Source organism: Synchiropus splendidus, chromosome 8 (assembly GCF_027744825.2).
Source record: "Synchiropus splendidus isolate RoL2022-P1 chromosome 8, RoL_Sspl_1.0, whole genome shotgun sequence".
Classification (NCBI taxonomy): Eukaryota; Metazoa; Chordata; class Actinopteri; order Syngnathiformes; family Callionymidae; genus Synchiropus; species Synchiropus splendidus.
Window position 1 is genome coordinate 11432576 of NC_071341.1, and position 27944 is coordinate 11460519.

General features: G+C 44.0%; 1 protein-coding gene across 2 annotated transcripts in view; it reads right to left on the minus strand.

The window, feature by feature from the left end:
• Positions 1 to 27944, minus strand: part of grm5b (glutamate receptor, metabotropic 5b) — a 65631-nt gene that overhangs the window by 14820 nt on the left and 22867 nt on the right. For both annotated transcript variants that reach the window (XM_053872193.1, XM_053872194.1), the window contains exons 7-10: positions 2769 to 3004; positions 1205 to 1326; positions 505 to 629; positions 280 to 448 (exon numbers count right to left, since the gene is read on the minus strand). In XM_053872193.1, coding sequence (XP_053728168.1) covers positions 280 to 448; positions 505 to 629; positions 1205 to 1326; positions 2769 to 3004 — 652 coding nt within the window. The remainder of the gene's footprint in view (positions 1 to 279; positions 449 to 504; positions 630 to 1204; positions 1327 to 2768; positions 3005 to 27944) is intronic.

Sequence of the window (27944 nt, forward strand, 5' to 3'; positions counted from 1 at the left end):
GTTTGTTAAAACTCACCTTTTCTGTTTCTCCGCGTGTGTGGAATAACTACTAATAATAAACTACTCCCAAGTCTTCTGTCAACCCGCATCAATTCAGCTACTGGGTCTGTTCCATGACAACACTATTTACTTCTATATTACGAAAACCACCACACATAAAAAAGGAAAAACTATTGGTAAACTCTAGTTGCTATCACATGCCAGAATATTTTCCCCCACAAACAACATATAGCAACATCACAACATCAAACTCTTAAAATATATATCTTCTGACATCACCTTGATCTGTCCTTTGTCACATGGTTCACTGCAAACAGATTTGATAAAAGCCTCTTTGTTGGGCCAGATTTCATCATCGTCGATCTTCAGGCCACTGTTGTCCCAGCTGCCAACGTTAATGTAGTCATAGTAGTCCTTTCCCATCTTCTTGAAATTCATGATCTCATACCTGCACATATGAAAACGTGTTTCTTTTTGGGGACCCATTCGGGAGATTTAAGTTACCTTCCCGGTGAGTCTCCGTTCTCATCAAACAGGATTCCCTCTCCTGAGACTCCAGTAAAGTTGGTTTTCATTAAGAAGTCCAGCAGAGTAGCGCCATCTATAGGTCTCATGGCATCACACAGACCCTTGAAGAACAAAAGCCATAAAATTAGTTTCAGCAAGGCTGAGTATATATATATATATATATATATGAATTATTGAACTGGCAGAGAGGAAAACAGCTGATAAAACCTCATCTGGATCGTAGAGTTGATATCAATAATTGCTGTGACAGACTATTGCACAAAACTTATTGGCATCAACACTCATTTTGCCTTGCTCATCTGTTGAGAAAGACAGGATAAGACACTGATCACTGCTGCTTTTATCTTATGTGCAGGCAGCTGATCACCCTGCTGCTCAACGGACAGCACCAGATCATCACCTGATATTCTTAAGGAGCAACAGCTGAGTTGCATCCTCGGCTGCCCTTGGGATCCATTAGACATTGCCTGCTTTAGAAGGACAATACTGTGTACCCGAATTTCCAATGCATTTTTGGACTCACACTACTAAATATTTTTTTGTATTTTACAGTCTCTATCTACGAGTGTCACTTCAGTTTCTCCTGCTTGTTCGTTCAAGGCACAGTCGGTCAAGAATGTGCACATTACACAGGAAGAACCAAGGGAGGAAACCCATCCAGCAGAAGCAGAGCTACCTGATAGCCAGGGCACAGCGAGCGCTGCATGTTGTGGAGCCCATATGCCATTGAGTAGATAGCATTGATGACAAAGCCCATCTTAGTGTCCTGTGCATACTGCTGTCGAAGAGACTCTCTCTCTGTAGCAGAGGGGAAGGAGAGAAGCAAGCCATCAGTCATTCTCATTTTGTTCCTTTAAAATGAAGAAAGGAAAACCAAAAGGCACAAATATTACATCTATTCTCCTTATTGTTTACACCTGTGTTGTGTTGTGTGTTGAAGAGCAACTGCAGGATGACTTTGTGGAATCATACAGAGAGTTGGAATCGAGGCAGTAAGTCTGTGATCTTGTTGTTGCGTGGGAACTTGGTCCACAGGCAACGCTAACTTATTTATCTTTTCACAAGTCAAAGCAATTCTTTGTTGAACTATTCGAGATATTTCTGTGGATCCCTTGCTCATTACACACTCTCATGAGTCTCATGCATTTTTCTCGCCCGACAACAGAGTATATTTCACTGTCCTGATTACTGCACGATAAATGCCTGCTTATGTAAGACTAAACTGAAGGTACATACACCGAGACACAAGGTTGTAGCTCCATTTCTTCCACACTTGTAGTTCTGGGTCGGAAAGGCCTATCATCCACACAGATTTTAATTCACTGTAACTGATCATTTTTGCCAGGTTCCACAGAGAATAGGCTTTTTAAAACACAGAATACTGTGTGGATATCTGAAAATGATATCACCGCTCAGTTTGCCTCAGTTCTCCCCGGAAAGTCGCCAAAGCAGGCGCACTACTGTGGTGCACATTCAACTGTTCAGCCTGTTAATATTAACTCAAAATATCATGCTACAATTTTCTTTTTCAAAAAATAATTTACGGAATTGCAATTGGAGCCGATTATTGCCTCTGGAGTCAATTGAGCACGAAGCAGGTGACCACAGTGACGGTAAAAATGCTTGACTGCCGGCGGCTCATTTGACTGGCGATCTGTGGTCCAGTGTTGACCCACAAGAAAAGCTAAACCGCGCCATCAGTAAACACAAACGTCTCCTCCCGAGTTTTTTGTGCACATGAGCAGTGCTGACTTCTTCATTTGTTGTTGAAGTATTACAGCACCACGACAGTCTGTGCTACACTGTTACCAATCCATATCAGTGGATTTGGCTTCTTTTTCACAAAAATGTTTGAAGAGGAAAATGTTTGGCTCCAAGTGGACGTAGTCTGAGTCTTCAGCGAATGATGAAGCTGCTATAGTACTGCTCCATGAGTCTGTTATACTTGATCTCTCAGAGATGACTGAGCTAAATTTGGATCAAAGGGTAAAAAAAATGCCAACAGAGGCACATAACTTGAGTAAGTAACCACGCAGTCATGAAGCAAACCCTCCCCAAAGCCCAAGAAACCAGGCCCATGAACAGACTCCACCTCTGTGTAATGGAATTTTACTGGTTTGTAAACTGATCTTTGGTAGCATCTCTCCAATAACATTCAGTTTTGTGACATTTACACCTTCAGTAGCCCATCACAAAAACAAGGAAGAACGCGCACAGGAAAAGAACTGCCAGACACTCACTGCCACAGGTGCGATTGTACTTGTTGCTCTCTTGCGGGTATCCCTTTAAACGGCAGTGGAAGCGATGCTGCCAGAACTCGGTGAACCAGGGGTTCCTGTGGTTGTTCTCGGGACGAAGTTTAAGGTAGTAGTCATCGAACCACTTGACATCAGCTGACTGGAGTTTGATGGTTATGCCTCCGGCGGCTTCTCTCACGTAGCCGTCCGTCACGTCGTAGCGGTCCGCCCAGCCATCACTGGAAAAGCAACGGAGAGAACCCTCAATCATATTCCAGCTCCTGCAGCGTCCTTTTTATACAGTTCCACTTGAACAGTTTTCACTTTTTAGTTGACTCCCTCCTCGGAAATTCAATTTAGGAAGCAATTAATGTGGGTTCCTGTAGGTATATTTCCTTTCAAGGAATTTAAAAGAGCAGACTTTGGGCTTATCAGTGCACAAGTCACGTGAATATTTGCACCGACTCCCAAAGTTTAATTAGCTGTGTGGAGGTTTTGGGTGAGGGCCAGCCGCGACAGGACTTAATACCTTCCTAATATAATCAGCTTGATAATGTGTGCACTGTGAATTTAAATTATTACATGCGGAGACGAACAGATCGGGCTTCAGATCCCTTTAGAGCACTTCAGCTGGCAGGTGTCAGCTCGTGAAAGAGTGTGCTCATGTGTGTGTGTCCGATACAGGTAATGTACTGCGTTGGACTGTTACTTTCAGGTAAACACTCTTATAGTCAAAATACAATGGTTTGAAATGTACAACTTCTTCAGAAAAAGAAAACAAAAACGCTCTTTATAGTGCATTCCTGAAGAGTTGAACTACTTTGAATGTCATGGCTCCATGGTGACTCCTGGAAGAGCTCTTGACCCATAATGGGAATGGGTCAAGAGCTCTTGGAGAAAAGAGCATTTTAGCACATGAAGACGCAGAGCAGTCGCCAAGACTAAAGTGGAGGAGAAATTAAGGAGCCGTTTCAGAGTCCAGTTTACATGAGTGGACTAGGTTGGCACAGGGGCCTCAACCACAGACCATGAGTGCTGCACATAGTACACAACCTCCAACAGTTAGAGAGCCACCCTTCACAGAATATGAGAGGTCGCATGTCTGCAGCGTGATGAGAATGGAGTGACAATAGCACAAAATGAAAGCATAAGACACACTTGTCCATGAAGTGAACTTGTTGTACCTCACCACCAGCAACACAGCATTTAGGACCTCAGACAGCACTTCTGACAAATTGCTTGAACAACGCTCGGGTCATGAAAAACAATGAATTCGAGATCAGTATTTTCTAACAAGTTGATTCAACAATACTGTAAATGCTTGTACTGATAGACATTAAATGAGAAGCACCGTCGGCTGCTGCATGATCTTTTATGAGGTTTTACTTTCAATGAGAACAACACATTCTCACTACTTAGGCGGAACAATTTAATGGTTATCAAGAGGACTTTCTCCTCCCAGATGTCAGCCTTCCACGTCGCATGTTGACACCTTAAGAATCAAATGTTTCCACTCCCGTGGCATTTCTGCTTCCCACTTATGCATAGTATCTCATTAGCTTTGTGGTGCCACATAGCTAGAAAGTAACATCAAAGGTAACAAGGAGAGCTCACGATCATCACCCCTGCTCTCATCCTAACCCCCAGCACTCTGTTACGAGATTCAGGAGGAGGGGAAACATTTCACTCAATACCTACCGAAATATCTAAAACATCAACATGAAACGGGGAAGGCGTCACCATACGAAAAATATCCACTTTACAGGTATCAACATCTTAAGCGTGAGAGTGTGGGACTAAATTTTATATATATATATATATATATATATATATATATATATATATATATATATATATATATATATATATATATATATATATATATTGCAATTAATCACATTTTAATATTTGACAGCAGACTGATCGAATTTAGGTCGAATCTGTCCACTGATGAGCGAACTCATTTGTTTTGTGTCTTCTATACTGATGTCTGTCAAACAGAATTTTTGTTCTGGCTAAGACATCACATTGTATGATGTGGTGCACCTGGAATTGGTGAGTCTCGCTGCAACAGCAGAGATGAGTAGTCAAGCAGCACGCAGCGTTTCACGCCTCAGTTTCGCAGAACAAAAGGATGATAAGTTAATAAATTTCAAGGATGAAAAATGCACACACTTTATTGTATGAGCAACAACATATTGAAATTTGTGCTAAAGGTCGAGAAGGGCATCCTCAATTTGCCCAAAGGAACCTCACAAAGCGACGAAAAAAGTCTGTTATTCATTGCAGCAATGATCAATGTGCACTCTGTTGTGCACTACATCATCTTATATATACATCCATCATTCTTTTTGCACGAATTGTAGCACAAGCAAACAGTTTTGCACTTGCTTTAGTACATGCAAACTTCCAGTGAGTCCGTTATTTTGTTTCCTGACAAGTGGGCTCAGCCATTAAAGCCAGAACCAGAACATACTTGGCAAAATGTTAGCATACAAGAAATGTAAACAAACAGAGATCATTTTTGCCCCCATGAGGCATTTCTGACAAAAGGCAAAAGAAAAAGTCAGAAGGAATGATGGGAGTGTCAGAAGAATGAGGCGGCATCAGTTGCGTGTATAACATAACTGACAAATGAGATCAAAGCTCAGCCCGCTGACACACGATGTTGGCACAGACATCTCAAATTGAGTCTGGTGAGGGCAGCCCCGACCCGCTGCAGGACGAATATTGCTACCACACACGGCACATTCTCAGTGAGGCACACACTCGCAGTTTGCATTTTCCTGAAGACTTGAGTTTACTGCTCCTCAAGGAAGCGCAGATGGCCTGGCGAGCGAGTTTTGTTAGAGGGAGAGATAAAAAGAGGAGGGGGAGAAATGAATGTGAGTAGCAAATCTTCCCTCCCTGCGCTGCCGCCAATATGGCCTCCAGACAGACAATGATATTCTGCTTTTCCCCAGAAATCTACCATCAGAATCATTTCCTTTTCATAATTTCCTCTTTGTTTGTCTCCTGGTCTTTTGCTCACATCATCCGGAGAGCAAAACTCATTTCTCTCTTGCTGCAATCTGATGACTCCCCCTAACTTTTGTTTGTCTTTGCTTGCTCTTGTTTCGAGCAGCGCAGGCTGTGCTAAGAAGAAAGGGGGAGCTGCATTGTTTGGGTCACTGTAAAACGTTCCCTATGACTGAACCAGTTGAGCTGGCGTGGCAATGAGCAAAGCTCAAATATGCTGGTCGGACAGGTCCCAAAGTAACAATCCATCAGCATTGATCAGCAGGGTCCATAGATTTCTTCCTCTTTTTCTACTCAAGCTGCTTCCTCTCCCCATCCATCTCTTTGTCCTCCAAATTGAAAAGCCCCAGTGTTCCCTGGAGCCTATTTCCGGTTTTCATTCTCCTAATTTCACATTGTTGTAGGTCAACATGACGTCTGCTCTTCTTTCACTACACACAGGTCTCACTGAATCCAAACTCTCATCCCTTGCCACATATTACAGGGCTTTTTTTTTCTTCTTTTTTTCTTCTTTTTTTCAGTGAGTCTTGTCCTATTCCTAGTTGCTCTGAGAATAACAGACCAATGCAAACACTGAGGATGTTAATTTGGCTTTATGGCATCAATCATACCTTTAATATCAGGGAAACTATTTTATTGATTTCAATATGTAAGTGTGAACAAACAGTTTAAACTTTATTCTATCTTTTTAATACCATTTCTGTAAATGTTTCCTTGTAAATCACTCCATTTTTAATGCAATTCAACAAAATGTCTGACAAAATAATTTAAGTAGTTGTTAAAGTTCTTGTCCCCAAGTTTGACCACACAAATTAAACACTTTTTTAAAAATGATTTTTTTTTTTTCTTGTGACTCAATGAAAACAAAATCTAATCTAATCTTTTTTTTTAAACCTAAATTATATGTCCATCAACACAGTCTCATTTACTCTGCATCATCGTGAATGTTCTGATCATGACATCACATTGTTTAGTGCAGTGGACCTGGAACTGGTGCAGTGAAAGAAAGTTCATATGTTATTTATCTAATGAATCATAATTAACACAGTACCATTACAGCTTTTTTCATAATTACATAAACTAAAAACAACTGCACATTTGAATTATTTTATTGGAAGTTTTCAAATTTCTTAAAAAAAAATTTATCACACATAATATTTAAATCGAATATCATGAAAGAATATCTTGGTTCCAAAATCATAAAAAAATGTAACAGCTATATTTTTAGCATGCCAGAAATGTTTTTCCTTGCAACAAAATCGAAACACAATTGCAGTATGAAGGTCTATCTTCATTCTTCCAACATGACATACAAGGCGCAGTACAGAGCTGCACTTGCGCTGCTGTGCAGCAAGTCTCTCTTCATAGTAAACATGTGTGGGAGGACACGCTATAGGAAGAGAGTCAGGGTCATGTGTAGAAGGCGCTAGTGACATAAAAGCACCTTAGATTCATGTTACTGTGAGAATGGCTTTTAATTTAAACACAAGCCATTTTTTCAAGGAGCACACCAGCCAGTAAAGTGGCTGAGATGCTGCTGTTGACCATGACTGAAGGAGGACAGGCTGGTCCCAGGATTATTTTCCTCTGAACAATGGCTGTTTTGGACAATGGTTTGACGCACAGTGAGTTCCGACCTCTTTCCATGAACATATTGAGCAGCTGCAGCTCTACAGCAAAATATACATCAGATAAACTTCATTTTCTTCAGCCCTCTAAAGAATTGATGACGTCGGTCTGAACAGAAAGGCATAAAACATAATGTAACATGCCACAGCTTTTGAACGAAGCATCTTTCCGCTTCCTCGAGTGCAATTTGAACCCAAATAAAAAGCACGTCGACATTGTTTTCCATCAAACAAAACGGTCCATAAAAGAGCTGCCAGGTATAAGAGCCAATCTTTAGTTGATGAAATCGAATGGTCTGAACAACGATCACATTTTATGTTATCACTCGCTCTCCATCTCTCCATATCAAGGAGCCCAAGGCCGTCGCCATGGTTTCCAGCCCACGCTCAACCTGCTGTCTGTACTTTGTGTCTCATTAGTGCTCGCTGGAATTTAAGCGCATACATAGACACAAACATGCTCTCAGAGCGCACTCTATTTTATTTATTCACAATTCAATTAACATTAGCTTGCCTGTCTCTGCCATTACGCCGAGTTATATTTGCATAATAGCGAACTCAGCTGGCGTCCTAGTCCAGCGCAGTACGTTAAAAATCAAGCCCTGTGCAGCATGAAAAGGCCAACTGTTGGTAAGAGTAATAATATAACCAAAACCTTTTGACATTTGTGGATTCATTTATCACAACAGACAACACGCAGAGATGTCTGGAATTATTAACACTTTCTCCTGAATTGAGCTTACCAGTCTGTATGGATATGAAAGCAGCATTTAAGACTGCAAACCTGGAGTCAACTGGCCAAGCTAGCCAGGGTACGATTTTGAAGGAAAACAAGCAATGTTTATGATGGAAAACTTAGTTAAAATATTCATCTGTTCTATGCTTTCTAACCACAGTTTACAGCCCAACCTCATTGAGACACGAAATAGAAAGTGCACATTTGTTTGTCACATGATACGACAAAATATCACAAACTCTATATGCAAAAATTCACACTGTCAGATGAGAGATGCCGAGTGAGTGACGTCTCTCCAGAAGTGAAGAGGTGCCCGGTGCGTGTCCAGCTCTGAATGTGCGCTTCTGTGCAGTTTGGCTGTGACAAAGTCATAAACCAAGTAACGCTCTGTCCCAGACTCGCCTCATCCCTGTCCCAGCTCCAGCCCACAACAGGACATCAAACCCTGGAGTGAGCGCTCCAGCCTCGGAGGTGTGGAGAGCGAGCACCTCCCCTGTGACACTCTACCACGGTCCAGTGTGGAGACAGGAAAGGTTTTACACCTCAATATGAAGAAAAAACAGTCAGTAAATGTCGCTAACGGGACACATCTGCATACAGAGGCTGCGTTATACACAATAACAAAGCGCGCCGTGGGTCAGCTGATCGGTCCGCGCGCGTTATGTTTTTTTGGCTTTTTTCGGGGGCGTTCGAGTTCTGGATTTTCGTTCGGAATCCAAAGCAAAAATATCTCAAAATTTTTGAATCCAGGACATTCAAAAAAACCGAGGCACCACTGTACTTGCTACCACTCATTTGTTGAGGAATAACTTGTGGATGTGTGTGATGGATGCTCTGCGCAACTAATACCATTCTTTGATGTTAAAATGAGTTGAAATCCATTTCAACAGACTCCCAGCCGAGTGATGGAAACTGACATTAAAATGCACTCTTGTCCCTCGAAGTTCACTTTCACACAACATTCAGAGGTCATGAATTGATTATATTCTGCTGAACAGTCACTTGAATATTTTGCGCTGTCATTGATTTAATAGCAAATCTATTATCAGGACCTGTGGCAGGTATCTTGGACTAGTTTCCTTTAACTTCATTTCCTGAAGTGCTTGATTTATGAAATCTACTTGAGGACACATCTCTTTCATTAACATGACAAGATCATGATTTTTAAATGGGAATTTAATTAAAAATTGATGCTTGAAATATTATTTTTATTTTACAGAACAGATTAAGAAAATAACTGTAGAAGTTGTGAGCAAAGTTAGTGAGACATGGATTAAAAGTAAAACAATGACAAACGAAACTAAACCTTAAAGTAAACCAAACAAAACTAAAAAGAAAGATCAGAGCTGGACGGGATTGTCAGTGGACAACACCTGCAGATCCCATTATTCATACATCCACCTCAGTGAACCCAGAATTGAAACATCTCCAAGCCTAAACCCGTCGGACGTCACCACCGGCACCCGTCTTAACCACCCCCTTACTGGAAAAATGCATACAGTATATTTAGATATAGAGTATTCTATATAGTTCTTGTTAGTTACTTCTTCTCACTCTGCAGCAGGTTCAAAAAAAGAGGCTACAATGTGGCAGCAGAGACACTATAAACATTGCGGCTAAGCTAAACTATTTTTGTTTAATAATGAAACAAAAGAGCAATAGAACTTCACAGTTCTTCACATAACTCTTTTAAAACAGGAGGTTGCAGGCGCATGACTTCCACCCATCTCGCACAATGCAAATCCATTCACTGGTCTGTAAGCCGTAGGTGCAGCGGTGCAGTCTACACTGTAGAAAGGTCAGTGAATTCCGTGAAAAATGCATGGGGATACCAGACATCACTTATGAACTGGTTTTTAAAATGGGAGATGAAAATTAACCTTGGCACATTATGTTGCGAATATAACTATGACTTGCACGATCACGAAATCACGAATGACGTAATGGGCACCTCTGCCTTGAATGAAGGTCAAAATCTTGTCCACTTCATTTGTCTACTTACAGTGCAGAATTGACATAACCATACACACGTCCATAATGTAATATGCCATACTGCATTGCATTCAGTCCTGTTTTCTCAGTTGAGCCTTGTCAACATTATGGAGTACCAAGGCCAAAACGTCAAAGCCATGGGAAGGATGAGATTACTATTTAGCGAAGAGTCTATTACCTTAAACATGGGATAATGAAACACAAGTGTGCAACAGTGTAAAGCTTCTCTGTGGTGAGTGTCAAAATACAGCGACTGTACTCTTCCCACACACACTCAGAACACAGCAGACACTCGTACTTCCTTGCAGCGTCAACATCAAATTCCCTCGGAGTCGCGTGTATTTTTGGGGCGGTTGCAGATCAATCGTTGACATTTATGATCTCGGCTTGCAAGAAAAAAACTAGAGACAGTAATAGCCATGACATCGACATGTGTTAGAAGTAGCCCATTTTTTGGTGAATTTTATTTGGAGCCTTCAATTGGAAGCTGTAACGGGCCATGTAAAATGAAATGGCAGGACAAGATTTGGCCCACAGGCCTTGTGTTTGACTCAAATTAGGGGACAATTTCTGATAGCAGGTGCAACCTAATGCAGGCTTTTAACCCCGGATAACAGCAGGTGACGATACACTGCAGACCAGCACCAAGGCTTTGGCGCATTTGGCCCAACAGAACAGAACTCCATTGAAACGCCTGCGGTGGAGATGCATGATAATAATTCATGTCTTGACTCACAAATGAAGCATCTGAGGCTAATCAAGGACAGTCTTGTAAAATAATTCATGTCAGTCGGTTGCCAATGACGCTAGAGGATTTGGTGATGCGCAGCCTGTGACTTTGTCTCCACTTGACATCATTACTGCTGAATCCTATCACAATGCTGCGGGACATTCATGAGGTTTGACAAGGATGACACGGAGACAGCGGCTAACACAACGAGAAACTCCTTTCTGACCAAGGAAACGTGACTGTGGCGTTTAATCCGTGTTATTTGCAAAACATTGGGTTCTGATTCAAAGTTTCTCCACCCATAGGTCACACGAGTGATTAATATCTGACTCCAATAATAACATGCCCCCAGCCCCAACCCACCGGTCTCTAGCTGCCATGGAAACCTGGCAGCGGCTCCAGAAGAGCATCTGCTGCTTACAACCGAACATACTGGGCGCATACACCCACGTGCAGACACTCACACACTGCTGCAGACGTCAGACGAGAAGCGAAAGCATTCATTAGACGCAGTATCCCAGAGTTAATGCAGGAAGTTTCATTTATAAGTAAAGGAAGTGCGCATCAACCCAAATTGTTAGCTAGCGTTTTCTAATTGCTTGGTAAAACCCAATCCAAGAAACATCTCAGACAGATGGATCACACACACAAGACCTGACCCTCCCAATGTTAAGAAAGGTTTTGAGCGGCACAAGCACAGGCAATGGTACAAACTAGGGGTGGGATTCAATTGTAAAAATTCATTATAGAATTTGTGATTCATTAATCTCAATTTTAATGGTGTAAGAATATTTGCCACAAGAAGCCACATTTTTCAATTGGAATGAATTTGGTATATTACTGAATCAAATGATGGACCCATACAGACATTTAAACAACAAAATATTGTTTATTTTGCATCACTTTGACAATAGCACAATAAATCACGACGGTGTCTATATTCAAGTTTTTCTATCACCTTATTTAAACTAAAGCTCTTTTCATGTCTTGAAAATATTTGTATAAGAATTTCAATTTTATAAGAATTACATTCAGAGTAGTGGAAACCCTGGCCATTGTGTAGTGAAAAACAAACAAAAGCATCTGTTTGCTTTTGTTCAGGGATTCCTCCATGTTTGTTGTTGTTGTTCTCATCCTAGCTGCCACGTGTCTTGTGCATCAGTGTGATCAGTGGACCAGGAACTCCTGCACTTACAAAGGTTCCCTGTTGTCTGGAGAGAAAACTGTTTAAATTAAATTAAATTAAATTAAGGACCTGAGGAGGAAGATACAGAAAAGAAACTCAGAGGACCGAAGCGCCAATGTGTGGAGAAAAGGTGGGAAAACAGCTGATACCCCATGGAGGCATGTCAGACCAGAGACGTAAAGGGGTTTTCAGCAAAGGCAAAAAAAGAATGAAGAGACGGGAACGTTAATTTGCTGTTGCTTTGACACAGCAACACAGGTGAACACCAGAGAAGCAGGTTTTAGTATCTTCGTGGGATGATGGAATGACGTTGTGAGGAGACATTTTGTCTTCTTCCTTGTTGTAAAATAGAGGCCATGGTGGGCTGGGTGGGACCCAGAGCCTCATCTTTGCACATCAAGGTTAGAATATTTTAACTGGCTGAATATTATATTGTCATGTGTTTGTGTGTAGTGGCTCCTCCTCACTATCATAGTCGCAAGCTTCGTGGCTTGTCATGGCTCGTCCTCCCCGGTCATGTCTTCTTGTCCTCCTTCATCACAATTCTAATTCTAATCCAATTCTAATATTGTTCATCCAACATCCACCATTTTGTTCTCTGCCAACCGTCTGAGTCTCCAAAGTTCTCCATATGTCCCTTTGATATCCAGTGGTACCTTGGTTTTCGAACGTGCTGGAATTCGAACAAATCTGAGTTCAAACAAAAATTTAGAGATTTTTTTGCTTTGGATTTCAAATGAAAATCCAGAACTCGAACGCCCCTGAAAAAAGGCGGAAAAACATAACGTGTGCTGACTGATCAGCTGACCCACGACGAGCTTTGTTATTGTGTATAACGCAGCCTCTGTATGCAGACGTGTCCCGTTAGCTACATTTACTGACTGTTTTTTCTTCATATTGAGGTGTAAAACCTTTCCTGTCTCCGCACTGGACCGTGGTAGAGTGTCACAGGGGAGGTGCTCGCTCTCCACACCTCCGAGGCTGGAGCTCACTCCAGGGTTTGATGTCCTGTTGTGGGCTGGAGCTGGGACAGGGATGAGGCGAGTCTGGGACAGAGCGTTACTTGGTTTATGACTTTGTCACAGCCAAACTGCACAGAAGCGCACATTCAGAGCTGGACACGCACCGGGCACCTCTTCACTTCTGGAGAGATGTCACTCACCCGGCAACCCCTCCCACATGCAGCGGCCACACACATAGAGGAACAGCGCACCTGCAGCAGACACTCTACATTCACTCCTACAAAAGACTATTTTAAGACTTGGAACGCATTCTTTCTTTTTCCATTCATTGTCATGGGAAAAATGGATTCAGATTTCAAACAATTCGCTTCTCGAACGGCCGTCTAGAACGGATTGTGGTCGAGAACCGAGGTACCACTGTACTTGTTTCTGCTCAAGTCATTCGCAATGAAACCTTGAACATCTTCAACTCTTTCAACTCTACTTCTTGTCTTTGTGTCAGAGCTACTGTCTCTTACCTACACATTATGGCTGGTCTTAGTACTCTCCCTTTCACTCTAGCTCCTACTCTTTGAACACAGGTCACTCCTGACAGTCATCTCCACCTATTCTCCTCCTCAGTCTGAATTACACAGTGTGTGAAATTGAATAGTAATGGTGGTCACAATTGGGCCGAAAAATAAAATAAAAATGACAACAGAAAAACACAAACCTAGCAGTTTTATTCTGGGGATATGTGAGAGTGAGTAAAAGAGAGTTGTGTTGTTATGCAGATCCACAACATTATGGCATTATGGTTAGGTTGTTAGTCCAGAGTCAACCTCAGAAAGAGCTTCATCACAATAAGCAGGGCAAAGTACAACAGAAGAGGAGGCAATAATGTGTTAATATCCCAATATGATCAGCATTTGACATCAGCAGTGTGAAATTTGGGGGTTTGTGGTGAAGGCACTGCATAGCGCGGCAGGAAACAGAGGACGGAGTGATACAAATCAGCAAAACCACCCAGGTTACCAGCATCACAAAGTCCGGAGGTGCTGAAGTTTGATTCTTGTGGATTACCACACAAGGCAGACTGATCACAGACTGCAAAGAGAAAGCACTGAGATGGTGAGAAAGGACTGAATAAGGCTGTCTTTATCTTAACTCGACAGGTTGCCTTGATGAGAACAGGGGAACGTGTGGACATTAGCGGCGCCCAGCTCTGCGTCTTGTTTTGCACTGTCAGGAAGTTAAGGTGAAGATGTGCGAATCAGCAGGTCACGATGATGTCAGCGGCGAAGATTCAACAAATGAGACTTTAACCATAGGTTCCATGTGTCCAGTTCTCCTGGTCCAGCCTCATCTCTCTTTATTGCTTCTCACATAAAAGTGTCAGCTCTTAAATGCAGCTCAGCAGACATTGTTATATCACCCACTGAGGTAATACGCCACCCATGTAACATTTCTCTGGCTGCGGGCTGCGCTTATTTCTTCTTTATCTTTATCGCCACCGTGGCCTTTCGGTCTCTCACTCCCAGAGCTTCCTCATTTCTGTTTTTACAAGCCTCTGCACTTTCGTCTCCTCCTCCAGTCGCAGCACTCCCCTTTTTTCCTATTACACACTCACAAAGACCCCAGCACCCCACAGTGCCGCCACAAAGTTTTTCAGAAAGAGACCGACAAAGCAGGTCGGTTATTAGTCCAACAATGTTGGAAAAAAAAGAGTAATGAAGTGATAGAATAATTGCATTTCCAACATTGATGCATCTCTTTGAAATCAGCAGGAAACACACAAGGTTAATAAACTTATGAACTCCCCATACGGAAAAAATGCTGATCATATTTTAGCGATGACCTATTTTTAACTGTGTTATCAGTTATACGATTCCAGGCCAAAACCACCAATGATAGCCACATGTATCTTTTAAGCAGTGTTATCAGGGTGTAACAGTATACACTCTCGGACGGACAGTTTTGGTACAAGCCTTCAGTCCGGTCGGCTGATAGAAGTACACGCAGAAATAATTTCATGTACTTCTATCAGAAAAACAGACAGGCAAGTGATGTTACCGCCACATAACAGAGCTGGGACACCAAACTTATAAAAGTGAGCGAAGAGGCAGCAGTGGCAATGTTCTCTGCATTATCAGCAATGTGAAGAGTGGACAAATATTTGTGTTCAGCTGGTGGAATACAAAAGTTTTCGTGGTTACTAGTGCTGCACTTCAGAGGAAAAGGCAGACACCAAATGTTCAAATGTTGTAACAAAAAAGCTCCAAAGCAAAAATTTAGTGTTTTTGTGTACTGTTACTCCCCCCTGGAACTGCAACCTTATCGTGGTGGGGGAGTTTGTGTACCTTGAATGATCCTAGGAGCTATGTTGTCGGGGGCGTTATGCTCCTGGTAGGGTCTCCCATGGCAAACAGGTCCTAGGTGACGGGTCAGACTAAGAGCAGTTCAGAAGCCCCGATGACAAAACCAAAAACATCGAGGACCGTGACGTCGCCCGGCATGGCGCAGCCGGGGCCCCACCCTGGAGCCAGGCCTGGGGTTGGGGCTCGAATGCGAGCGCCTGGTGGCCGGGCCTCTGCCCATGGGGCCCGGCCGGGCCAAGCCCGAACGAATGACATGGGCCGTCCCTCCTGCGGACCCACCACCCACAGAGGGAGTCATAGGGGTCGGGTGCAAAGAGAACTAGGTAGCAGTCGAGGCCGGGGGGCCCGACGACCTGGTTCGTGTGGACATTCTCTGGCTCTTGGGACATGGAATGTCACTTCGCTGGGGGGGAAAGAGCCTGAGCTTGTGCAGGAGGTTGAGAGGTACCGGCTAGATATAGTCGGGCTCTCCTCCACGCACAGCCTGGGCTCTGGAACCCAACTCCTTGAGAAAGGCTGGACCCTCTACTTTTCTGGAGTTGTCCGCGGGGAGAGGCGGCGGGCTGGCGTAGGCTTGCTCATAGCCCCGCAGCTCTGCAGCTTCGTGTTGGGGTTTACCCCGGTGAACGAGAGGGTCGCGTCCCTACGCCTACGGGTTGGGGACAGGTGTCTCACAGCGGTTGCGGCTTACGGGCCGAACAGCAGTGTAGACTACCCGGCTTTCTTGGAGTCACTGGGAGGGGTACTCGACAGTGCCCCAACCGGGGACTCCATTGTCCTACTGGGAGACTTCAACGCCCACGTGGGCAATGACAGCAAGACTTGGAGGGGCGTGATTGGGAAGAACGGCCTACCCGATCTGAACCCGAGCGGTGTTCTATTACTGGACTTCTGTGCCACCCACAGTTTGTCCATAACGAACACCATGTTTGAGCACAAGGGTGTCCATAAGTGCTCTTGGCACCAGGACACCCTTGGCCGGAGGTCTATGATAGACTTTGTGATCGTGTCATCTGACCTTCGGCCACGTGTCTCGGACACTCGGGTGAAGAGAGGGGCAGAGCTGTCAACCGATCACCACCTGGTGGTGAGTGCGATCCGCTGGCAGGGGAGGAAGCCGGTCAGACCGGGCAGGCCCAAACGTATTGTGAGGGTCTGCTGGGAACGCCTGGCGGAACCCACTGTCAGTGGGGTCTTTAACTCCCACCTTCGGGAGAGTTTCTCCCAGATCCCGAGGGAGGTAGGTGACATGGAGTCTGAGTGGTCCATGTTCTCCTCCTCCATTGTCAGTGCGGCTGCACGCAGTTGTGGTCGCAAGGTCTCCGGTGCCTGTCGCGGCGGCAATCCCCGAACCCGGTGGTGGACACCGAAAGTAAGGGATGCCGTCAGGCTGAAGAAGGAGTCCTATCGGGTCTTGATGGCCTGTGGGACTCCTGAGGCAGCTGACGTGTACCGGCAGGCCAGGCGTGCCGCTTCCCGTGCAGTCTTGGAGGCAAAAACTCGGGTCTGGGAGGAGTTCGGAGAGGCCATGGAGGAGGACTATTGGTCGGCCTCGAAGAAATTCTGGCAAACCGTCCGTCGCCTCAGAAGGGGGAAGCAGTGCCTCACCAGTGCTGTTTACAGCGAGGGTGGGAGACTGCTGACCTCGACTGGTGATGTTGTCGGGCGGTGGAAAGAATACTTCGAGGGTCTCCTCAATCCCGTCGTCACGTCTTCCACTCAGGAAGCGGGGACTGAGGACTCGGATGGCTCTCCCATCACCCGGGCCGAAGTCACCGAGGTTGTTCGTAAGCTCCTCGGTGGTAGGGCCCCGGGAGTGGATGAGATCCGTCCGGAGTATCTGAAATCCCTGGATGTTGTAGGGCTGTCGTGGCTGACACGTCTCTGCAACATCGCGTGGCAGTCGAGGACAGTGCCTCTGGATTGGCAGACCGGGGTGGTGGTCCCCCTGTTTAAGAAGGGGGACCGGAGGGTGTGTTCCAACTATAGGGGGATCACACTCCTCAGCCTCCCTGGAAAGGTCTATTCCAGGGTACTAGAGAGGAGACTTCGGCCAATAGTCGAACCTCGGATCCAGGAGGAACAGTGTGGTTTTCGTCCCGGTCGTGGAACACTGGACCAGCTCTATACCCTCCACCGGGTGCTCGAGGGTTCATGGGAGTTCGCCCAACCAGTCCACATGTGCTTTGTGGATTTGGAGAAGGCGTTCGACCGTGTCCCTCGCGATGTCCTGTGGGGGGTGCTCCGGGAATATGGGGTGCGGGACCCTCTGCTAGGGGCTGTCCGCTCCTTGTATGACCGGAGCAGGAGCATGGTTCGCATTGCCGGCAGGAAATCAGACCTGTTCCCGGTGCATGTTGGTCTCCGCCAGGGCTGCCCTTTGTCACCGGTTCTGTTCATCACTTTTATGGACAGAATTTCTAGGCGTAGCCAGGGGTCGGAGGGGATCCGGTTCGGGAACCACAGAATTTCATCTCTGCTATTTGCGGACGATGTTGTTCTGCTGGCCTCATCGGACCGGGACCTTCAGCATGCGCTGGGTCGGTTTGCAGCCGAGTGTGAAGCGGCCGGGATGAGGATCAGCACCTCCAAGTCTGAGGCCATGGTTCTCGACCGGAACACGGTGGTTTGCTCTCTCCAGGTTGGTGGAGAGTTCTTGCCTCAAGTGGCGGAGTTTAAGTATCTCGGGGTCTTGTTCTCGAGTGAGGGAAAAAGGGAGCGTGAGATTGATAGACGGGTTGGTGCAGCGGCAGCAGTGATGCGGTCGCTGTATCGGACCGTCGTGGTGAAGAGAGAGCTGAGTCACAAGACGAAGCTCTCGATTTACCGATCGATCTACGTTCCCACCCTCACCTATGGTCACGAGCTTTGGGTAGTGACCGAAAGGATGAGATCGCGGATACAAGCGGCTGAGATGAGTTTCCTCCGCAGGGTGGCTGGGCGCACCCTTAGAGATAGGGTGAGGAGTTCGGTCATCCGGGAGGAGCTCGGGGTGGAGCCGCTGCTCCTCCACATCGAGAGGAACCAGCTGAGGTGGCTCGGGCATCTGATCCGGATGCCCCCTGGACGCCTCCCTGGGGAGGTGTTCCGGGCATGTCCTACCGGGAGGAGACCCCGGGGAAGACCCAGGACTCGCTGGAGAGATTATGTCTCCAGTCTGGCCTGGGAACGCCTCGGGATCCCCCGGGAGGAGCTGGAGGAGGTTTGTGCGGACCGGGAAGTTTGGGCTTCCTTGCTCCGAATGCTGCCTCCGCGACCCGACCCCGGATAAGCGGCAGAAGAAGGTGGAAGGTGAAGGTGTGTACTGTTATATCTCTATCAACTATATTCTGCAACGTCTGAAAATGAAAACTGATCTGGTCACCTCACTTATTCCGACTGTATTTTCCACACAGCAGCTTTAAACCTTATATTCTCCAGACTCAACAAGCAAAAGTGTGTTTCATAAGAATAAATAAAAAAGGAGAAAGGATTCTAGTAATGATCCTGAATTTGTCATGAAAAATAATCAGTTAATTTTGCATTAAGCAACAGACGTCAGCCTTTGTTCAAATGGAAGCACAGCCATTAATGGTCAGTCTTGTGTAACCTAATGATGGGCCCGTAGCTCAGAAGCAGCAGTCAGAGCTGTTCGCCGCGTTACAGCAGTAATTATACGGCAGCTAGCTGCACACACATCCACACACATACCAGAAGCCTGTCTGTGTGACAGCAGGGATTAGAGCGAAGAGGTGCAGCTAATGCCCAGTAACCAGACATCCTGCTTATCGCCCACCGAATCGCGTGTGTGTGTGTGTGTGTGTGTCAGAGGCAAGTACCAGACGGATCTGAACTAAATTAGCCGCATGGTATTTTGGACTTTAAAGACTTTCTTGTGTGTCGTCAGAACCACGGGGCTGGAAAAGGATGTCTATCCTCCGTCTATCTCAAGCATGCTGTCGACTGAAGGATTGAAGCCAGTGGAGTTTTATTTAGTGAGTTGAAAACTATAGTTATTTTGAAATCCAAATAATAGAAAACAAATAGAAAAAAAAGTGTATATATATATATATATATATATATATATATATATATATATATATATATATATATATATATATATATATGTAATCCATTAGAATAGAAAAGGAAGGGGTGAATAAAGGAGAATATCATAGAAGTCATGACACAAAATCTACAGCCCAGTTCTATACATAGAGTTTTCAGAAAATGTATAGTTTAAAAATGTGGATGAGTAATGTCAACTTCAATTCTGCAATGTTCACTGTGATCATGTATTATGTTAAAGAAAGTACGATGATATACTTGCACATAAACATACACTGTATATAAAACTCAGTGAAAAATATGTAAAGAAGTATGGAGATTTGTGGAGAAATGAAGTAAATAGATGGATATGGACGTTCCCCCAAAAAAAGACAAAACATGGAAGGACTGTGGTTAAAAAAAAAAAACAGTGTTATGAAATTGATTTGATCGATAATACAAAACTAAACGCTCAAACGTACATCAAGATAAACAATTGTCTCTGAAGTGGAATCCATAAGTGACAGAATAACTGTAAAATGTGGTGTGAAAAAGGAGACTTGAGTGAACGATATTCATGTGAGACAACACAAAATACTTGAGGAAAACTGATCAAAATAATGCAGGAGCTACAGTAGAGATTTATTTTCATTTTTTTATTCAAAATATAAAACCATTCCACACAATTTTGGGGTCATGACAATCTGGCTTCAGAAAGGCTGGTATTATGCTGCGTGTGCGTGAAAGAGATTTTTCTTTTCTGCTGCAAGGATTGGGATGCTTTAGCAGTCTCACTAATTATTTATAAATAAAAAGACATTTTGATCTAGTGCTTTTTCTTCCCGGGGTTTCTGTTCTACTCTCTATTCAAGACACATCTCTCTTACTGCTTTAATAGAGATGTCAGTGGGCTGAGGACACGGTGCTTCACTGAGAATTTAAGTGAAGTTAAACATCATTTTCTGAGCCTGTGACCATGTTTGCCTTTTAACAGGCAGCAACAACACACCTTTGCATGTCCATGAATGCGACCTGCACCACCAAGAATTCCATTTGCAAGTTTCCAAGAGAGGCGGCCGCCACCAATCACCGAGCTGCAGATGATGAACCTAGCAAGTTCACAAACACGTGACCATCCATCTATCATCTCCTAACTTTCACCCTCAATCTTTCTATTTCTATAACTTCCTCACTCTGTCTCCTGTGTTGCTATGGTAACAAGCTGTGCGGGGGCTGTGAAGCTGCACACATCCACCCATCTCACAGAGCTCCACGGAAGATAGAGAACACAAGAGAGACGGAGAATAAATAGGTGACAGGGATCCATGTGTGTGTTTTGTGGGAAGGAAATCCTCAACCATACGTCATTGAAAATGCATGACTTGGCTTTGTGTCGGACAGTTTGGAGGGAATAGAAGCACAGCTGAGTGGGTTTTTTCGGCACCTGTGGCGAACTTTATCCAAATCTCACAAGCTAAACACATTTCTGCATCTGGAAGGGTGTGTTTTTGTGGCACTCATAAATGTAAAACCAATGATGAAAGTTCAGAACTGCGCATTTCAATCCAGAATACATCAGCATGACAAACATTAAGTGATATACTAGTCAGCTTCAGACCTGTTTTATGATGATAGCGATGCAGCAGTGTCAGAAGAAAGTTCTGTCACAATATGGAAACAAGAGAAGCGAACACCTTGCGCTGCTCAACTCTTACAGTCAAAGGATACATTGATAAACACTAGATTCCGGAAGGCTCAGTGAGGCCAAGGAGGACAAGGTGAGTTAGATAGAAGTGCTGAAGAAGTTACAGATGATTGCGTTTTTCCATCGTTGGTCCAATTTTAAAGAGATTACAGAGTCCATTAGTGAACCAGCGAGATGATCCAATTACTGCTACGCATGAACGAGTGACGCAAATAATTGGTCTGGATATAAGTAAGAACCTGTTTTATATCATCCCTCATATGTTCTGTATTTATCCTCCTTTGTGTGTGAAGATGTACAATTCAGCACCCGGCGGGCACGTTGATTGTTATTCACGCGAGTGAGCGAGGAAGAAATGAATTGGCTATTGGCAGAAATATAAATCTGTGTCCATTGCCGGATTTGTATCGAGCCCCTTAAAGATGATTCATATTCGCTTAAAAAAAAAATCTGACTTTCTGGCTGTCTGCTGAGGCTATTGATTTAAAGTCCAGCTAAGAGAGTGATGCTGACATACAGCTTTGGAAGGAGAGAACCATCTTTACAAAATGGATCCAGCCCTACAAGCTGGGAAAAGAGAAAAGCATTTTGTGGTGTTTGAGACCTGAGGCACAGCAAGGGTCATTGTGAAGCAAATCTCACCTTCAGTTGGATTCATCTCCTGGCCGGACATCAGAACTGGTATTGTCGCTCTAGCCTATAAAATAACATTCATGACTTTATTTGTGACAATTATTACAAAAAAATTGAATAAAAAACAAACAGAAAACCCCTTAAATTTTAGGCAAAACCTCCGCAAGTGTGTTCATAAATCTTCGGCTTCAGCCCTTCTAATAAACTACCCACTCTGACTTGACCTGTTTGCAACGACAAGCTGAACTCAGATTTCACCCACAGCTAAAAAAAATACTGGACACAATGAGACAGCATATCAGAAGTTAGCGCCACAATGGTCTTGCTTTGTCCCTCTTTGCCCCTCCGTCCCTCTCTTCTACGCTCCATAATTCCCAGCCATGTTTCTATTGGAGTGCTGTAAGCGGATAAGACTATTCCCTGGGAGAGCAATAAGAGGATGAATATGTATGTGTGTGAGCGTGTGTGTGTGTGTGCCTCTTTCCCCTGCCTCAGTGTGTGTGTGTAAGAACATGCTTGCTGTTTGTGCATCACATGATCGGCCGATGTGCAAATCACTGCAGGTGTAATTGTGTGTACGCTGCCTGACTGCATCGCTGTGTTTGCACATGTTGTCCGCGCATGTATATCATTGGTTCTCAAATTGAAAAAAAAAAAAAAAGCTGTCAGGACCATCAGCACTTCCAGCCCTTCCTTCTTTTGCCCTTGACGTTTCAAATCTGTTTCCCCTTTTCCGCTGTGCCGCAATCACCAACCGTCATTATTGGGGAGTGGATTGCACAGAGATAAACGGGAAGCACAGTACAGCAGTGAAATTGCAGAACCATTCGGTCCAACTTAAACTCAGCGTGCGTCCGTCTGAAAGTGAACAAAGAAACGCGCTCCTGGTTAACTATGAAACTAGTGTCAGTATTACACATAGGTTTCAACGAGTAAACAATGCAGCTAATAGCTTCGCATCTTAAGGTCAACCTCACAAATACTGGCTTTTCTCTTTTACGCAACTTCAAGCTCGAAGATCAATCCACTCATTTATCCATGTCAAACTCAAGGCTCACGGGCCAAATGTGGTCCCCACTTTATTTTGTGTATTGTGCTGCACAATCTGATTTCATGATCACGCCATGAGTAAACTACACAGCTGCCATGTTACAGGGCTCCAGATCAAAAACAAATTCTCACATTTCACAACCAAATCTGGGTAAATTTCAAAGCTGCTCGTGCGGATGTCCCATTGGTACGACTGTACAACATACAAGACATTGAGGTGTGGCCTGCCCGGGGTCTGAAGATGGTGTGGTGGGGCGAGCATTTCACTGGAGGAAGTAAACATTAATAGTGGGTCATGAGAGTAGCAAGTCCACCTGCACTACTCTCGCTACTCATTGTTAGCCACGTTCATGCTTGCGAGTTCACAGGCTTGCAAACGCGTCCTAAGCGTGGGGCGTCCTGTATTCTGTAAGTCCACCTATGAAGGTGCACTTCAGGATTTCACCTGGTCATAGTGTATTCACTCTGCTAGTCCTGAGTAAATCCAAGGTAGTTTAGCCATTACATATTTTTATTATTAATAATCATTCATTCATATTTTAAGTACTGTTTCACATTGATCACATGAAAAATTGTGATTCTTAAAAAAATAAATAATAATAAAAAGTACATAACAGGCTGTTTTCCAATATACAGAGATGAAATTTTTTGACCAGTTACATACATCTAGCATTACAAAAGTTAATTAATTAAAAAATAATAATAATAATAATAGTAATACATCGGAAGGAAGAACAGTTTCATGAAAATGAATTAAGTTCAGTCCACAACACTGAATTAAAATACATTGAATTGAATTGAACCACAGTCAGCAGCCATTCAAAATGAGAAAAGGTTCACTGAACATGTCACTTTTTTTTTTTGCTTATGTTGAAGTTGCCGATAGACTAGAATGTCAGTAAGCACAGACCCGATCGCAGGAAGCAGCAGAAATTTGGAGAATAACAATTCAACAAAAGTATGTTTTTCCTTTATCACTTGTAAATTCATGATCATATTTTTAAAATGAATTTAAAATGAACTCCCATAAACCACAGAATATAAAATAGAGCTGCCGGCACTGACCTTGACAGAGTGAGCGGTATCCACTTCTCTGCCACACGAATCCTCAAAAACAATATATCCAAGTTTTCAAAAGATAATGGAATGCACTGTCCTCACTGCAAAATATCCTCTCGAACTATGACCACACTATGATTCTAAAGCAGAACGACTCTAAAGTAGAATACATAGGACAAGATATAATGGAGCATAAAATGTATTACTAGCCAAGTTCTGGTCTGTTCGACAACCATGCCATCAAAACTCTAATATCGAGTGGCAGTAATAATGCAACATATACTGGTGACAGAAATGATATTACTCTGTAATTATCCAATTCCATTTCAGGGTATCCTGTGAAATTAACAGAAATGTTTGACACACTAATCCAGGTCAACACAGCTTATAGGGTTACATGTCTTTGTTACATAAAATAAAGGCCACCTCTTTGCTGCAACACTTCTTTAGTAATCTGCTAAATGCTTCTGTGGACTGTTTTAGGGAATGAAAAGGTTTCTTTTTTTTTTTTCACAGGCAGCAAAAACCTTGTTACACAACCAGAGCCATAGGTGGATAGGAAGTTGGTCTATCAATCCTTCTCACGCAGAGGCTCCAGGATGTCATCGCATTGTCACATGCAATTAGGAGCTTCAGGCCCGAGGAATTTCACCAGCAGCCGAGGGAATTGAGCTCCCTCTCTTGATTTTGAGCTGACTGCGCCACACCGCTTTTCCAGTTCCTTATTGATCCTAGGTAAATTGCATTGCTCTTGTCTTCCCTGAGAGCCTGAGAATGAAATCTTGAGCGTGTTGTGATTCTGCAGCCTTCCATGTCCAAACCATGACCTGCGCTCCAGGTAGTCGCTCTAAACAAAATCATGTACAGCGAAATTAAAATATAAAAAGCTATAGTAAGCTGTGCTGCCTTTGTACTTTTCGCCAGAGAAGGTTCTTGCCTTACATCGTGAAACAAATGTCAGGCTCAGACGTCGACGTTGGGGCATGAAACACTGCTTTGATTTGCTTTTGACTGATGACATCAAGAAGAGAAGATCAGAGTAAACCTTGACGGAAGCGTTGCAATGTCAAACTCATTGAACTTCTATGTGACAAAACTCAACAATTTTGTAACTGCATAATCTCAAACAGCAACTGCACCACAGAGATACAGCAACTCCACCGTGCTAAAAAGGTTCTCAACTACTGTCCAAGGATGGTTCTCACCGACAGCTGGACGGATCATCTTCTGACCCGCTGGGATATTTCCAGATGTGTCCAAGCTACAGCGGCACATACCATGAGAGTCTCTGAGGACGGAGTCTGCCCACAGTGAAACCGTGGTGATTTAATTAACCTTCGCTTTTCTTTAATTAAATAATGATCTCACAGAGGCGATGGAGCGGAAATCTCAGAAGAATTCCAGGGACGATGGAACAAAACACCCAACAACACGAACGTGACTGGATTGGGCCACAGTTTACGACAAACACGCGCACAGTATTAGGTAAGGGAGAGCTCTGAGCCCACAGTGGCGTGTAAACATACTGACAAAATGAGAGGACGCTTCAGCGACCAAACACCACCTGATATTACCGCAGAAATGGAAGGTCAAATTCTGCAGTGCTAAGTCACAATTCAATTTATTTTAACAACCTAGTCCTTTAAATTGTGCTCATCAGATAAAATAACCCGCAGAGTCAAGGCAGAAAAACTGCTTGAATAAATTCAGAAAAAAAAAACAGCTCGCCCCTCGGCACATTCGCAGCTAAAGTCTATCATCATCCGCCTCCTCAAAATCATCCCAGATCAACCGCCATTTCTTTGGAACATCTCAAGAGTTATAATTAGGAGCCATCTAAGATAACAAAGTCGTAAAAGTGACGGATTCATTCGCATTATTCCTCCCAATTAAATGACAATGAAATGACAAGCTCTTGCTTCAATCAACATCAAATTAAAACCACGCAGGGGAAAATTAGACAGCTACACTTCAACTCCCAAATGGGCACTCGGGACATTTGCGAAGTCATCTCACACACACACATATCACAACAGCGAGCCCAGAGGTGAAAACAATGATGTGTACCTCACATTTCTCCCCGCAGTTTTTTCATCTTCGACTTTCATCCTTGATATATATGTCATTCTCTTAACCACCGGCTCTCAGTTTTGACACTTGTCTCCTCCTCTAGCTTATTTCTCTGCGCACATTCTCGCCGGTTTCTCCACTCAACCACATCTTTGATGTCCTCTCAACAGCAGACGGGAGTGCATCCCCCTCCAAATCAATTTTAAAGACGGGCTGTGAAGAGACATTTGGTGTCACTTGAACGTGTTGCAACAAGATACAGCTTGACCCCTCCATTTCTCAAACGTATCTCCGTTTCAAACCACAGCAAGATGAGACACCAGGGTGGTCAGAGTGCCGCTCATACTTTGTGATGTGTGGCACGGTTCTATCTGAATTCTGACAGCAAGAAAAAATGACATCAATAAAGTTGTGGTCAAGATTAGCAGCGAGAGATCACAAGGCAAAATAGATGACCTTCACTCCAGTAGCTTAAAGGCCATGACTGCAATTATCGGTTCCTCGATATGAGCATTCCGTACGTGACATTAGCAAGCGAGGTGCACCCACGCCGACACATACAGGCACACGTAAACACACAAGTGTGCTCCACATTTCAACCCAGCTGGTCTCGTCCAAATATGGCTGCAGATATTGCCATGGCAACAGCAGACAGAAGGGGCACAGACTTGTGTGGGATGATTTACAGAGCCTTATTCCTGACATTTGATTCAGAATATTCAGTTCATTCAAATGTTAATCCATTCTTTCAACACGGAAGGAGTCGCCGCTACTCTGGAAAAGAACTTGGAATTAGTCAAGGAGGATAAATAATGACGGGGAAAATGGTGTTATTCATGAAAGGCCTGTTTGGCTTTTACAGTGTCACCCATTATGATTTTTGCTTTCACAATCTAATTCTTGATTTAATTCATCTTAATTTAAACCAAAACACAGTTGTCATATCTAGGCAAATGTTTTTAAAGTGTATTATTTGTCAAATATGGCATGCAAAACAAGATCCATATCTGATACTGCATTGCAAAATAAGAAAGACTTTTAAACAGCTTACTAGTTAGTACTAGTACTAGTCAGTAATAGTACTTCATTAATCCATGACTAGACCGGATACAAGCAGCTGAGATGAGTTTCCTCCGCAGGGTGGCTGGGCGCACCCTTAGAGATAGGGTGAGGAGTTGGGTCATCTGGTAGGAGCTCGGGGTGGAGCTGCCGCTCCTCCACATGGAGAGGAACCAGCTGAGGTGGCTCGGGCATCTGATCCGGATGCCCCCTGGACGCCTCCCTGGGGAGGTGTTCTGGGCATGTCCTACCAGGAGGAGACCCCGGGGAAGACCCAGGACTCGCTGGAGAGATTATGTCTCCGGTCTGGTCTGGGGACGCCTCGGGATCCCCCGGGAAGAGCTGGAGGAGGTTTGGGCTTCCCTGCTCCGAATGCTGCCTCCGCAACCCAACCCCGGATAAGCGGCAGAAGAAGGTGAAGGTGAAGGTAATTCATGACTTCATCTGTTTTACACCAAACGTTCACAGCTTATGTTCGCAACTCATAGTGCGGAAGGCAAAAGTGTTTGTCAGACCAAACTACGGGGACCAAATGAGACAGACATCAGCTAAGACCCATGAACACATACTGCATCGGGTTACACACACCATTTATTTGTTGTTATTACACATCTTTAGACCGTGATTATTCCACGTATTTGTATTCATCACCTAGTCCGGTCATCGTTGAGCTACTCGGCAACATGCTAGCTTAGTCGCGCTATTAACAGTGCAACTGTGAGAAATTCGGATTTCTCTCCAGTAGTCAGACTAAGGTGCATTATAAAAGTCCGATCTCAGCCGGACTGACGCGGTAATTCGGTTTTCTGAGCTGCCATGTAAAGGTGCTGGTTGTGCTCCGTGGCCAGTAGATATTCATCTTGGCCAAGCTTTTCATTACCGACTCTGTAGCCTGCGAGTTCCTTGAGGAATAGTGAGACCGATGAGATCAATACCATCAGAGCCAGAATCCAAACTCTGTCTCCCTT